We start from the raw sequence: 14,224 nt of genomic DNA, 5'->3' as shown, positions 1-14,224 counted from the left end.
CTGCTAATTCTCCACATGAAAAAATGTAATGTCAGAAGAGGTCCCATTGCGTAGTCCTGGCTAATGATCAAAACCATCCTAATCCATACCAATGACTCATTGTTGTTGATCTGGGCCTGAGGGGGGAATGGGCATCCCCCGTACCAGACCTGGCTGTACCACAGGAGCCCGGGAACAAGGCACTTGATTTCTTTGAGGCTCGATTTTCTGTTACTCTAAGGATGTGGGCTGGGAATGCATGGGGCTTGAGAGGGAAGGAGGGAGGTGATAGGAGAGAATGAAGCCCTCCCTGGACTCTACAGAGACCTAAGGCCTAATTTACAGAGGTATATAGGAGGTGGTAATATTGATGATGGTGATGATGATAGCTAACATTTTCAGAACTTACAGCAAACATTTTTTTTTTTTTTAAGAGGGAGTGGGGAGGGAAGGGCAGAGGGAAAAGGAGAGAGAGAATCCCAAGCAGGCTCCACACCCAGCCGGAGCCCCATGCAGGGCTTGATCCCATGACCCTGAGATCATGACCTGAGCTGAAATCAAGAGTTGGACGCCTAACTGACTGAGCCACCCAGGCATCCCCACATAGTATTTTGGGCTTTGTGGACCATATGGGCTCAGTCACAACTACTGAAACACAACTACTCAAAGCACACTGAGCCACAGAAAATATGGAAAGAAATGAGCATGACTGTGTGCCAGTAAAACTTTCTTTGAACTTTAAGTAATTTTCACATGCCACAAAATATTATTCTTCACAATTTTTTAACCTTTTAAGAATGGAAAAACCATTAGCTTGCCCTAGTATGAAATCAGATGGTGGGCAGGATTTGGCCTGCAAGCCAGTTTGCCTCCTCCTGGTCTAGTGGGACTGGCACAAAATACAATGACTTTGTAAAAACCAGAATAGTATTTACTTCTCAGTAGGAGAGAGGGGAAGTGACAAGGAGAGGCACATGTCCCATTTCTTGAACCAGTTGCTGGTTTATATGGTTACATCTTGTGGTAATTCATCAAACAGTACATGTTTGTGATTTGTGCACTTTTCTGTTTGTTAGACTTCAATAAAAAGACAACTAAAAAATGATAAGGCAGGGACGCCTGGGTGGCTCAGCCGGTTAAGCGTCTGCCTTTGGCTCAGATCATGATCCCAGCATCCTGGGATCGAGTCCCGCATGGGGCTCCCGGGACAGCGGGGCAGTCTGTGGTCTTCAATTCTGATCTCTTAAAATATTTTGCATTAAAGTATTTTTTACCTTAATTACTGAGGTTTTGGCGCCCCCTGAAATTCTGCACCCGAAGCCCGGGTCTTAGGAGCCTCACCCTTAGTACCAGTCCAGTTGGGACAGGAATGGGAGGTATGGCTCTGTTCTTAGTACCAAGGGCAAGCCGCTCCTCCCGTTTCTTCACCTACGTGAAGGGGAGCGGGGTGAGGTGGGACTTGATCTCTCAGGTTTAAAATGCTGCCTGGCCGGAACTGGACAGCATGTGGCTGGGGTCACTCCTGCACAAAGCCCACGTGCTGCCAAGGCCCCACAGTAGCCCTTTTTTCCCAGACTTCCGAACTCCGTGGTTATCACGCTAAGGAAAGGGAGGCTCCTTTGGAACTCGGCTCGTGATTGGCTGGGAAGAAACCAGGCCCGGGCCAGGAGTGTACGCTATCAAAAGGGACCGGCCCATGCGTCATCAGAGAGCGACGAGCGTCTCCGAGGGGGAGGGGCTTAGTAAAGTAAGCTCCTTCCTAATTGGATCCCTCCATCAGGCGGGATTGAAACAGCGATGGAGATTCGCTCTCGTTCAACGCTAGCCTCCAGATGATTGGATTGGGGAGAAAATTATTAAGTCACTAAGGCTCGGAAGTCCTGGGGGCGGGCCCTCAGCGATAGTGGGTGGATCGGCGGGCGGGCTTCTCTTTTGGGGGCGGGCTTCTTTCCGGGATGGAGGCGTGGCCTCCACACTGTGCGTTCCCAGAGCGCGGGAGGCGGGACTTGGGGGCGGGGGCGGGGGCAGGGCGGGGGCAGGGCGGGGGCGGGACCCGAGCCCGCGCGGAGCACTGATGCCCCGGCACTGAGCGCGGGGCGTCTCCGGGATCCTGTCCTCTGGCTGGTTGCTCTTCCAAGCCATGGCCCCGCGTTGCTGGCGCTGGTGGCACTGGTCGGCGTGGCGTCGGACCCGGCCGCCTCCCGCCGGGAGCACCCCGAGTAGGAGCAGGGCACCTACCTGTAGGGCTGAATGGCAGCGCGGGGAGGCCTGCGAGCAAGTGTGGGGGTCAGAGCGGAGCTGGGGCAGGGCTGGAGAGGGGCGAGAGGGGGCCAGGGGCGAAACCGGAGGGGTCCACTCCTACGGACGAGATTGGCGTGGTGTACGGGGGCAGGTGGGGGCCTGTGCGGTCACATGTGTGTCAACAAAGTGAGAAGGGGAGACCGTGAGGTGCACAGGTGTGAGACTGGGTGAATGGGGGTTATATGAAGGTCTGGGAGCCCAGAGCGAAGTCTGAGGTAGAACAGGGGTCTATAGGAAAGACAGGGGTCCACAGGGACAATATAGCGTTCTGTGGAGAGAGAGTGGGTAGAAGAGCTACAGTCGGGCATTGTGGGAGATCCACGGGGGCAAGATTGGGATGATTTGGAGTCCGTTGGAAGGATGTGGTAGTCTAGCTGGGTGGGTAGGGAACCCTGTAAGAAAATGCAGTACTGTGCAGGGCAGCCTCAGGGGTGATGGGGATTGTTGAGTGGGCATAGTAAATTCATGGGTGAGATGCGGGGCTCTGGATGAAGACACAGCCTTTGGGGGTTCAGACAAAGTAAGGGATCCTGCAAACGCCAAAGCTTTGAGGAAAAAGAGGAGGAGGGTGCAAGTAGGGGTGAAGCTTGGGAAGCTCCAGTTTCTGCCTGATGTTGATGTTGGTTTGGGAAGTGCTGATCTGACCTTCCATCCCTTTTCCTCTCCCCCCCCCCCACCAGGCTTCCGGCAGCAGTTCTCTACACAGGAGCAGCCCCCTCAGATCTGTGTGGTGGGCAGTGGCCCAGCTGGCTTCTATACCGCCCAACACCTGCTAAAGGTGAGCCACATTTTCCTGGTTCCCTCACCTATGATTCACCTGCTGCTCTAATCCTGGGGGAAAGCCCCACCCCCTTTGAGTTTTATTTTTTTATTTTTTATTTTTTTTAAAGATTTTATTTATTTATTCATTAGAGACAGAGAGAGAGGCAGAGGGAGAAGCAGGCATCCCGCGGAGCAGGGAGCCCGATGCGGGACTCGATCCCAGGACCCTGAGATCATGACCTGAGCCGAAGGCAGACGCTTAACCATCTGAGCCACCCAGGCGCCCTCTCCTTTGAGTTTTATTTTTTTTATTTATTTTATTTTTTTTTTTTTTTAAAGATTTTATTTATTTATTTTAGAGACAGAGCACAAGAGGGGGGAGCGGGAGCGGGAGAAGCAGACTCCCTGCTGAGCAGGGAGCCCGATGCGGGACTCGATCCCGGGACTCCAGGATCATGACCTGAGCCGAAGGCAGTTGCTTAACCAACTGAGCCACCCAGGCGCCCCTCCTTTGAGTTTTAAAAGCACTCCTGGATCCCTGATGGGAAAGGGGCTCCCAGCACATCTAGACTGGACACTCCCTATATGCTTTGTCACCTACATCTGGGGCTCCCCACTCTAGGTCCTCAGCTATGGGAGAAGTGGTCAGTGGCAGATGGCCTGCTCTGCCACGTTGGCCAAGCCCTTCACGGAGTTTATGCAGACCTGCAGATGACTTTATCCTGCCCCTCATCTTCCCTTCCTCTCTCTCTCTCTCTGTCCTCTGTCCTCAACATCCTAGTCTTGAGGCTATCCCCTCTTCTCAGGGTTTTCTGTCCCTGTAGCCACCTTGTCATGCTCCAGCCCTCCCCATGCTATGTTGTTCTTTCAGCCTGCCCTCCACCCCCCATTCCTCCCACCCCAAGGCCGGAGCCTCAAGGCTTACAGTGTTGGCCTTGTTGGGCACGGCCCCAAGGCTGCTGGTTACCCTTGAGACTTGGGCAGATCTGGGTGGGAGGGAGGGGGGAGGGAGAACCGCAGGTGGGAGGGGGAGAGGGAGACCTAGGCTGACTAAGACATGACACAGTGGCCTTGCTTTGGAGGGACTTGGAGTGTCTGTGGAGAGACAGGAGAAAGAATGAATATATATATATATATATATATATATATATTTTAAAGATTTTATTTATTTATTTGAGAGAGAGAGAATGAGAGAGAGCACATGAGAGGGGGGAGGGTCAGAGGGAGAAGCAGACCCCCTGCCAAGCAGGGAGCCCGATGCGGGACTCGATCCAGTGACTCCAGGATCATGACCTGAGCCGAAGGCAGTCGCTTAACCAACTGAGCCACCCAGGCGCCCAAGAATGAATATATTAATTGTACACACATATATGCAGAAACTGAAAAGGTGGGGTAATCAATCGTCCTAGTTTGCCTAGAACATGGAGCTTTCAATGTTAAAGCCGGGAGGGTCTCGGAGAGACCAGCATGAGTTGGACACCCTGCTGAAAAGTGACCTAAACACGCCTTCCAAGCAACACAGGTGAAAAAGCTAATTACTGAGATGTGACCAGCATGAGCTGAGTTAGGCGCAGTCAGTCAGAAAGGGTTTCCTGGAGAAGGTGCCTTTGAGCTTCCTTGAAGGAGGTGGGCTTTGGAGAGGACGTGCCACGTGTGGGAGGTCACGCATGGACAAACTGCCTTGTGGTAGAATAGCCCCGGGCCCTGGGATGGAGACCAGGGATCCCACGGGGTCTGGGGAGATCCTGGAGGGCTTTGTATAAGGTGCACTTGCTACCTGAGCCTGAAATTTGGGGAGCGGGGAGAGTGAGCCTCCCAGGCCGGCTTCTCAGTGCCCCCAGTGGGAGCAGTGGCCCTGGCCTGCACTCAGCCGGCACACACTTGCATGCGCTTTCCTTGTGAGAGGTGCTGGGGGATGGGCTCAGGAGCCGGTTACAAGCCAGTCCTTGCCCACCGGGAGTTCCAACCTACTGGCTGTGCTCCCGAGACAGGAACATACGCCACAATATGGGACAGTGGCACTTAGCTGAGCGGGCGCTGTACGGCATCTCATCTCCCCTTGCCAACCTTTGAAGCAGGTGTCATGACTCTTACTTTGCAGGTAAGGACACCGAGGCTGAGCGACATTGCCCAGGGTCCCCACCTGGACAGGGAAGATGCTAGGACCTGAGTGCAGGCGGTCTGATGGCAGAGCCGCTCTTTTTTTTTTTTTTTTTTTCTTTTTTAAAATTAAAAAAATTTATTTTGGGGCGCCTGGCTGGCTCAGTCAGAAGACCATGTGACTCTTGATCTTGGGGTCATGAGGTCAAGCCCCAGATTGGGTGTAGAGATGACTTAAATAAATAAAACTTTAAAAAATGTATTTTCATTGAAGTATAGTTGATACGCAATGTTACATTAGTTTCAGGTATTCAATGTAGTGATTCTCCACAAGTCTGTATGTGAGGCCCTTACGCTCACCTCAAGTGTAGCCACCGTCTGTCACCATACACGGCCTTTACAATACCATCGACTGTGTGCCCTGTTGCTGTACCTTTCATCCCTGTGATTTATCCATTCCATAACCGGAAACCTATACCTCCCACTCTCCTTCCCCCATTTTGCCCCCCCGCCCCGCACCCACCAGTCTCTTCTCTGTATTTATGGGTCAGAGCTGCTCTTGAGTACCATGCTAGGCCATCCATTCAGCAGTGATTTATTGGACACTGACATGTTCCAGGCACACAGGCTCGACCCTAGGAACATGGGTACGAGCAGGACAAGCATAGCCCCTCTGCTCAAGGACATGACAGCCCAATGGGGGGGTGGAGTTGTGGAGTCGAGGGGAAGAGGGTTTATCCAGGTTCTGAGGCTCTGATAGTGTAAGCACAGAAACCAGGGGCGGAGGGCGTGGTGTACAGAGAGCTGTGCCCAGCGCGGCCTGGAGGAAGAGATGTCCGCATTGCTGTCTGAAGGACAGAAGCTGCCAGGTAGACGAGGGGCGGCTGACAGGCAAGAGAGTCCCAGGCACAGAGAGCCGCGTGGACAAAGGCCCCGAAGGAGGAGAGATGCCCCCCTGGGGACAAGTGAGTTGGGGAAGAACGGCTGTGGATAAGGGTGGAGAACTGATGGAGGAGGCAGGTGGGCCCAGAGCCAGGGTGCCTCGGAAGCCACTGCCTTGGAGGCAAGCATCGTCTCATGGTGCTATCCACTGCCCTCCCCTTCTTCCATCAGAGTCCTCGGGTAGTTATTCACATGCTCAGACCTAATCAAACTGTTGACTCCAAGGCTGGAACCTAGGAATCAACAATTTTTAACAAACGCCCCAGGGGATGCTGCCCACTGCTCTGGGTATAGTTGGCTTCACTGAAAGGGTTTAGGCAAGCACCCCGTTTTTGACATGGAGCTCTCTCTCCCTGTAGGGCAGACAGTGGGGCAGGGAGGCAGGGCCAGTGGCCAGGAGAGCAATGAAGAGCTGCTGAGGGGGCGATGGGGAGGGCAAGGGGAAGATAGGTGACTGGGCAGGGTTGAGGGGAGTCAGGGACAAACCCCAGGTTCTGGCTCAGGCTGTGGGTGGATGGGTTGGGAGGGAATACAGGAGCAGAAGGAAAGAGTTTTGGGGGCAGAGGGAGTTGACTTGCATCTAGGTGGGTTTGAGGAGTCTGCAGTGTTGTCCAGGGCTGTTAGGTTTGGAGGGGGCAGCCGGGCAGGGGAGAGAGTAGAACATGGGCATGTCTACAGGAATCCGAGGTCACAGGGAGTGGATGCAGTTTCCCCAAGGGAACATGTGTCGGGGGGTGGGAGGGGTCCCACATTGGAAGAACCTCAGAGAGTGTTTTCATTAGAGGGGACAGGAGGAAAGAAGCCTGAGAAAGAACAGCTGGAGGGAGAGGAGGGAGCTGAGTTAGGGAAGAGCGGGTCCCTGAAGACAAGGTCGGCCGGGAGAGAGATCCAGTAAACAGGCCAGCACGCCTAACATTGCAGAGGTGGCCTTGGACAGGACAGTGTGACCAGGAGGAGTGGATCCATAGCAGGAAAGGATGGAAGATAAAGGCGAAAAGCCGGGCTGTGTGGGTCACAGACTGCCAAGCCGAGCAGTTTGAACTTTGCCCCTTGGCTGTGGGCAGCTGGGGAAGGTTCAGGGGCGAGGTGGTGATGTAATAGGAAAGGACAGCTTTTTGACTGAGCACCCGCAGTGGGTCGGGTGCTGGGCTAAGTGCTTCAGGCCTTGCTCTTTAACGAGAAACTCAGAAACATTCCCCGTGGCACAGAAACATCCCCCGGGTTGGTCCCTGCTGTGTGGCTGCGGCGTCATGGGGTGTAAAGGAGGTGGTTCGGGCGCTACCTGTGGCTGGGATGGGTGGGGAGAGCAGGAGACATGGATGGGCAGACGGGGCATGGGGGGCCTGGACTTGGGTGCAGGCAGTGGAGGAGAGGGCAGGAGGGGGTTTAGACAAAGGTGAGGAGGTGAGTGTGAGCCTTTGTAGGGGTGAGGGCAACTGGAGGGCAGGAGCTCATTTGGCCTGAGTCCCACAGAGTTGAGAGTATCACAGCAAGAGCCTAGGATGGGGGTGCAAGGCAGGGCGGTGTCATCCCCCGAAGCCCCAACTGCTTGACTCCAAATCTGCGTCTCTCACTGTCCTGACCTTCTGGATGCTTCCCAACAACCCGGAGAGGGGGCTCTTATCTGTCTCAGTTTGCAGAGGAAGAGTCTGAGACCCCACAGATCTTGGGACCGGCCAGGGCCATGTGGCTGATCGGTGGCAGCCCAGACCCGACCTCTCTGCCCAACCGCAACCCTTTGCCTCCCCTGTGGCCCCTCTAGGTGCTCCAGAGGGCAGGCGAGGTGGGACCACCTATATAACTGAGCTCATTTTTTCTAAAACAGAGCAAGCCACTTCCTTCTCCCTCTGACCCCCAGAAGCCCCGGCTGTGCTCCCCACCCCATGTCCTGGTGGTCCCTTTTCCAACAGGATGACTTGGGAGACTAGAGCTAAGGCGAGTATGCATTTCAAAGGGTAGTTGTCAGCTCCTCAGACTGGCTGGGCATTTCTAGATCTATCGAAGGGTTCTAGGGCAGGGCTGTGTGTCAGGCCTGGCCCAAGAAGATGAAGAAGCTCCCCTCGTACAACTCCAGTGGTGGGCGAGCTGCCTCCTTCCTTAGTGGGTCAGAGTCCTTGCCGTCTCGAGGGGCTGGCAGTCCCGAGGTCTGGCCTCCGCTGCCTGGGCTACTCTGCTGCCCCAGTCCTGCTGTCTGGCTCTCCAGGCAGATGGGGAGTCGGGGGCCTCTCTTTCTCCTTGTGTCCTCAGCGCACTGAGCCGGGCTCTCCCGCCCTGTCGGGGAAGGGAGGACCCATAGGGCCCAGCCTCTCCCTCGGCCCCACCAGCTGCTCTCTCTCCCCAGCACCACCCCCGGGCCCATGTGGACATCTACGAGAAGCAGCTGGTGCCCTTTGGCCTGGTGCGCTTTGGCGTGGCGCCCGACCACCCCGAGGTGAAGGTGGGTGTCTCTGGGCCGGAGGAGGAGTTTGGGGACTTTGGTCAAGGTCAGGAGGGAAAGGAGGCTCCCTGGCTGCATGGAATGACCCCAGGCCCTCTGTGTGGATGCCGCACAGGTTCCCTCCTGGGGACATTGTGAGGCGAGGGTGGCGCAGGCATGATCCCTGGAGTGCCCCACCCCTAACCCCTTCCCCTCTGGGGCCTGGCAGAATGTCATCAACACCTTTACCCAGACGGCTCGCTCGGACCGATGTGCCTTCCGTGGCAACGTGGCAGTCGGCAGGGATGTGGCTGTGTCGGAGCTGCGGGCGGCCTACCATGCCGTGGTGCTGGTGAGTGTGGACGGGTGGAGGGCAGGGCAACAGCCCGAGGTAGGGTGGAAGGCGGTAGGGGAGAGGCCCAACCCACTGGGCAGGGCCTGGGGTGGCAACTGGGGAGGAGGAGCCAGAAGGAGGCCTGCCAGGGTCTGCTGGGCCCTTAGCTGGTGCCGAGGACTCTGGGTCTTTCCTCAGAGCTATGGGGCAGAGGACCATCAGGCCCTGGAAATTCCCGGTGAGGAGCTGCCCGGTGTTTTCTCGGCCCGGGCCTTTGTGGGCTGGTACAACGGGCTTCCTGAGAATCGGGAGGTGAGTTTGGGGAGCACTGCTGCTACTTCTTCCTCCCCACTCCTCAGCCAGGGCCAGGGGCCGCTCTTGGATGCCACAGCTGGGGGACTAGGGAGCCACTGTCCCAAACTGGGAGGCTCCTAGGGAGATGAGATATGAGACATCGGCTGCCTGAGGGGGAAGGTCAACCAGGGAAGGCCTCTGGGAGAAGGTGGGGCTGGGTAGGAGAGGAGGGGCGTCAGCTGAGGCTCAGGTGGGGTGGGCTTTCCAGGTAAGGGGAAGCCTGGGGGCTCGGCTGGTGACTGGGCATGAGCTGAGATTAGCCTGACTGGGGCCAAGGCCAGGGGAGCCCTACCCAGACCTCTCCTTGCCAGCTGGCGCCAGACCTGAGCTGCGACACAGCTGTGATCCTGGGGCAAGGGAATGTGGCTCTAGATGTGGCCCGGATCCTGCTGACCCCACCTGAGCACCTGGAGGTGAGTGGGCAGGTCAGGGGCTGGAAGGGTGGAGCTGGGGTCACACCAGGGAGAGGATGCCACTGCCTGCAGGGTTCAGGCCTCACCCTCCAAACTGAGCTCAGTGCCTCTGTTTCCCTCTGGTGCCAGGCAGAGGCCTCCTGGAAGGCAGCCCTTGAGCTTTGCTTCATACCGTTTCTCCCTTCACTTTCTGCACTCCAGCTACATGGATGGGCCTTTAAAAACAACAACAACTATTCAGTGTGTACATATCACTCCCCCTGCCAGTTAACCTGTGTTTATCTTAGTTCTTGGCTCAATTGTCCCTTCCTCCAGGAAGCCCTCCAGTACCACCTTAATAGGTCCATTTCCCTGCTTCTCATAGACTTGTCTACTTCTCTTTCAAAGCATGTTGTCACCACTACAACTTTATACTTGTTGATGAATATATGACAAGTATCACTGTCTCCACCAGATCAGAAGCTCTGTGAGGGCCGGCACCATGTCTCTCTTGCTTACCGTTGACACCCCACCCCACCCCACCCCCATGCCCCTTGCCTAGTGCCTGGCTCTTGCTACACACTCAGGAAACACTTGTTGAATGAAAGAGCAGGAGCCTGGTTTGCTACTGGTTGGAGCCATTTGCAGAATTGGAGGCAGTGCTCCATCTGGCCACCAGGGGGCGCAGTGGTGCAATTCCCGGCTGCAGACCTCCCCGCTGAGGGTAGGAAAACCGCCGCCGAATGCAAAGTCCCCTTGCTGGTCAGCATCCGATGACTTCAAGCCCTCCTTTTGTGCCAGAAAACGGACATCACAGAGGCTGCCCTGGGGGTACTGAGGCAGAGTCGGGTGAAGACGGTGTGGATAGTGGGCCGCCGCGGACCCCTGCAAGTAGCCTTCACCATTAAGGTGCTGGGGCCAGAGGGGGATCAGGGTCCCACATAGATGGTCTGCCCTTGGGAGGTGTGGCAGGACTGAGTCCCCGAGAATGGCTGCTGCCTGGGGTGGAAGAGGGGGGAGGCAGGCAGGGCCCGGGGGCCTGGTGCCTTCTGTGGTAGGCCGTGGTGGTGTCTCCCATCTGGGCTGGGCTCTGGGGTGGGTGCAGGAGTGGACAGTGCTCTGGCCCTGAACTCCTCCCCTACCCCCCACCCCCAAGGAGCTTCGGGAGATGATTCAGTTACCAGGAACCCGGCCCATTTTGGATCCTGTGGATTTCTTGGGCCTTCAGGACAGAATCAAGGGTGAGGGGCCCTGACCTGGCCCCCTAGCTCACTAGGGAGGCGATGGTCTAGGTCAGAGAGGGCTTGGGGGAGGGCTTTGGGAGGAGGGCTGTAATCCAGGGACAGGCCTGCCTGAAATGTTCTCATTGCTGACAGAGGTTCCCCGGCAGAGGAAGCGGCTGACAGAACTTCTCCTTCGAACAGCCACGGAGAAGCCAGGGGTGGAGGAGGCTGCCCGCCAGGCGCTGGCCTCCCGCACCTGGGGCCTCCGCTTCTTCCGAAGCCCCCAGCGGGTGCTGCCCTCACCAGATGGGCGACGGGTAGCTGGCGTTCACCTTGCAGTCACCAGACTGGAGGTGAGTCTCGTGTTATCCAGAGACACCCCTTTCTCAAGTCTCCCCACCCCAGCCTGGTGTTGCCCACACTCTCCTCAACAGGGTGTTGGTGAGGCCGCCCGCGCAGCGCCCACTGGAGACACAGAAGACCTCCCTTGTGGGCTGGTACTGAGCAGTGTTGGGTATAAGAGCCGTCCCATCGACCCCAGTGTGCCCTTTGACCCCAAACTTGGGGTCATCCCCAATATGGAAGGCCGGGTTATAGATGTGCCAGGTGAGAGGATGCAGGGAGGCTAGGCACCAAACTATCGTGGGGGATGGAGAGGCTGCTGTCTCCCATTCATTCATTCGGCCAGTGACATGCACTAAGAAACTGCCCTGTCCCTGGAGCCCATCCTGGGGCCCAGCCACCCTCCTCCTGCCTCGAGCTGGGAGGGAAGTTCCCAGGCTAGCTGACATGCCCGCGTATGCCTGCTTACCTTGTCATGCACTTGACCGAGGCCTGCTCCAGGCTAGGCCCCCGTGCTGGGGCTGGAATTAGAGATCACACGACAGCCCCTGTCCTAAGGGACCCTCCAGTCTGATTAAATACCCACGTGCCTGCCTACTCATTCATCCTGTTCATGTTTAGAAGGGCCTGCTGAGACTGGAGGCAGGGCAAAGCCCATCTCCTACCCTCAGGGAGCTCCTGGCCGAGGGCGAGACTGAGGCGGGAGGGGTGACGTGGTAAAAACAGGTTGAGAGGAGGCCAGCGCGCTGGGCCAGGAGCCACAGTGGGCCCAAGTGGCAGGGCTGCTGGGAGGACTAGGGGTGTGTGGATGTGTGTGCCTGTGTGCGTGTGCACGTGTGTGTGTGTACTGGGGGCTCAGGCTTGCCAGCAGTGTGCAGCCACCTCCCCTTTACTGAGCCTGGGTTGTCCCTTGCCAGGCCTCTACTGCAGCGGCTGGGTGAAGCGGGGGCCCACAGGGGTCATTGCCACTACCATGGCCGACAGCTTCCTCACTGGCCAGATGCTGCTGCAGGACCTGAAGGCCGGGCTGCTGCCATCTGGTCCCAGGCCTGGCTATGCGGCCATCGAGGCCCTGCTCAGCAGCCGAGGTCTGGGCCCCGTGTGAGCTCTTGGGAGGCGTGGTGGGCAGCCCTGGGCCTTTCCGCTGTTTGGGAGGGGGTGCTCTGGGCTGGGGGTGGAAGAGGAGGAGTGGGAAGCAGTGACTCATCTTCCTGTGCTTCAGGGGTCCGGCCTGTCTCTTTCTCGGACTGGGAGAAGCTGGATGCCGAGGAGGTGTCCCGGGGCAAGGGTGCCGGGAAGCCCAGGGAGAAGTTGCTGGATCCTCAGGAGATGCTGCGGCTGCTGGGGCGCCGAGCCTAGATCCCAGCCTGGCTGGCAGGGAGAGAAGGCATGCTGTGCGTGGGAGAGGGGCCTGGGTCAGTCAGTGGGACTCTGCACTAAAGCTGTGTCGCCTGCCCGCCCTGGCACCCGGTCTTGGCTGCCTTTTTTCCAGGGGCCTCTGAGCACTTCCTCCTGGCAGAAGGTTGCCCTTGCCAGAGATAACCTTAGATAGGGATGGGTGGAGGTGCAGGCTTTCCTCCCTCCCACCTCTTTCCTGTCAGACTGTGGAGGGTCACCAGGTCAGGAATATACTGGAAATAAAAGAGCTGTAATGGAGGGCCAGTGGTTGATATGTGACTTCTTTTGGGGCCTGGGGTCACCTTCCAGCCACAGCTCCCCTCCTGTCACCAGGTGGCGCTGCAGAGCCAGCTCCCTGCTCAGGGGCCTCTTGGGGGCTTGAGGGGGTTTGGCAGCCAGGCCTGGAACCCACTGTCCCTCTCTCTCTCGGCTTGGCTCTGCTGCTGCGACCTGCCTGGCTGCCTTCTGCTCACGCTGCAGACATCCTGGGACCCCAGCCTGCCTGCTCTGCTGGCCCTTCGGCCCAGCTCCCTTTCTGGTTAGCCCCTCAGTAGAACCAAAACGAGAAGAGAAAAGCAGGAGTGAGGAGTCTGGGCAGCAGCTTGCCCCAGGCCCAGCCTGTGGCCGAGAGCATCTGGTATGGGTCCTCCCTCTCTGTCCACTCCCAAGGCCTTCCCACCTCTTGGTTTCCAGCCACAGGGACAAGCCTTTTAAAAATAGTACCTCGTCTCTGTAGTGCTCTACAGTTTACAAGGCGTGTTCACCATCTTTTATGCCAGTCCCAAGAGGCTGGTCTCACTTCAGAGACTGAGGAGTCCCCGGAATTAAATGGCCCAAGGTCACACAGCTAGTGAGCTGTGGGCTCGAACCCAGGGCCCCAAGCCGGCTGCTGGTTTCTCCGAGGCAGCACTTGGCCCCGCGTGTCAGGTCTGGGGAGCCAGTCCTGGAGAAGGGAGAAGGGAGAAGGGACGCAGGCGTCCCGCGCGCGGGCGGGCAAGGAGGGGCCTGGAGCGGGCGGCGGGGCGGGCCGGGGCGGGCCGGGGCGGGGCGGAGGCGGCGGGCCCCGGTGGGGCGGGCCCGCGCGGGCGGCGGCGAGCGCTCCGCCACAGCCGGCTGGCGAGCCCTGGGAGCCGGAGGCGCGGCGCGCAGCCCAGCCCGGGACGGAGCCGGGCGCCGAGCGGACTCCGGGAGGGCGCGGGGCGCGGGGGCGGGGGCGGGGGCCGGGCCAGCTCGGCCCGCCAGGCCGCACCACCGACCGACACGGGCCCCGCGTTGCCCGGGCTCCGGTGCCCGCCGAGCTAGGACGGAGCGCGCCAGCGCGCGGGGCCGAGGCGCCGGGACATGCAGCGCGCGGGAGGCGGCCGGCGCGGGCTCTCGGCGCGGGCGCAGCGCCCCTTCCCCCCGGTGAGTGGCGGGTGGCGAGCCGGGGACGCCAACTTCGCCGCCAACTTGGGGCTGGGCTCGGGCGCCGCGCGGGCAAGGACGGCGGAGACGGACCCGGGACTCCCGGGGACAGTCTGGCCGGCGCCGGGAGCCCGAGGAGGGGGCGGCCGGGGCCCCGGGACCCTCGGGGACCGGGCCTGGGGTTCGGACCCGGGCGGGCGGAGGGGAGGCGAGGCAGGGAGGCCGAGGTGACAGGCGCGCGGCGGACGCGAGGGAAGGACGCGGGTGAGGCGCCCGA

The 14,224-nt window shown here is 58.5% G+C and overlaps 1 protein-coding gene across 5 annotated transcripts; it reads left to right on the top strand.

Moving 5' to 3' along the window:
• The first annotated feature begins 2,028 nt into the window (after positions 1 to 2,028).
• Positions 2,029 to 12,801, top strand: FDXR (ferredoxin reductase). Of its 5 annotated transcripts, XM_045888514.3 has the most exons (13): positions 2,029 to 2,198; positions 2,781 to 2,899; positions 2,987 to 3,058; positions 8,426 to 8,521; positions 8,730 to 8,852; positions 9,033 to 9,146; positions 9,500 to 9,601; positions 10,382 to 10,489; positions 10,737 to 10,821; positions 10,957 to 11,156; positions 11,238 to 11,409; positions 12,063 to 12,233; positions 12,368 to 12,801. In XM_045888514.3, the coding sequence occupies exons 1-13, from the start codon at positions 2,120 to 2,122 to the stop codon at positions 12,502 to 12,504; spliced, it is 1,578 nt and encodes a 525-aa protein (XP_045744470.1). In that variant the 5' UTR covers positions 2,029 to 2,119; the 3' UTR covers positions 12,505 to 12,801. The 5 variants fall into 5 exon arrangements, with proteins under 5 accessions (XP_045744470.1, XP_045744467.1, XP_045744468.1 ...); XM_045888511.3 differs by lacking the exon at positions 2,781 to 2,899 and having other exon boundaries at positions 2,961 to 3,058; XM_045888512.3 differs by lacking the exons at positions 2,781 to 2,899; positions 9,033 to 9,146 and having other exon boundaries at positions 2,961 to 3,058.
• Positions 12,802 to 14,224: the final 1,423 nt, after the last annotated feature.

This window comes from Mirounga angustirostris, unplaced genomic scaffold (genome assembly GCF_029215605.1).
Source record: "Mirounga angustirostris isolate CCGP_5_RB_7025 unplaced genomic scaffold, mMirAng1.0.hap1 SCAF_17, whole genome shotgun sequence".
Classification (NCBI taxonomy): Eukaryota; Metazoa; Chordata; class Mammalia; order Carnivora; family Phocidae; genus Mirounga; species Mirounga angustirostris.
Note: the sequence above shows the minus strand (reverse complement) of the source record. Positions and strands in the feature narration are given on the sequence as shown.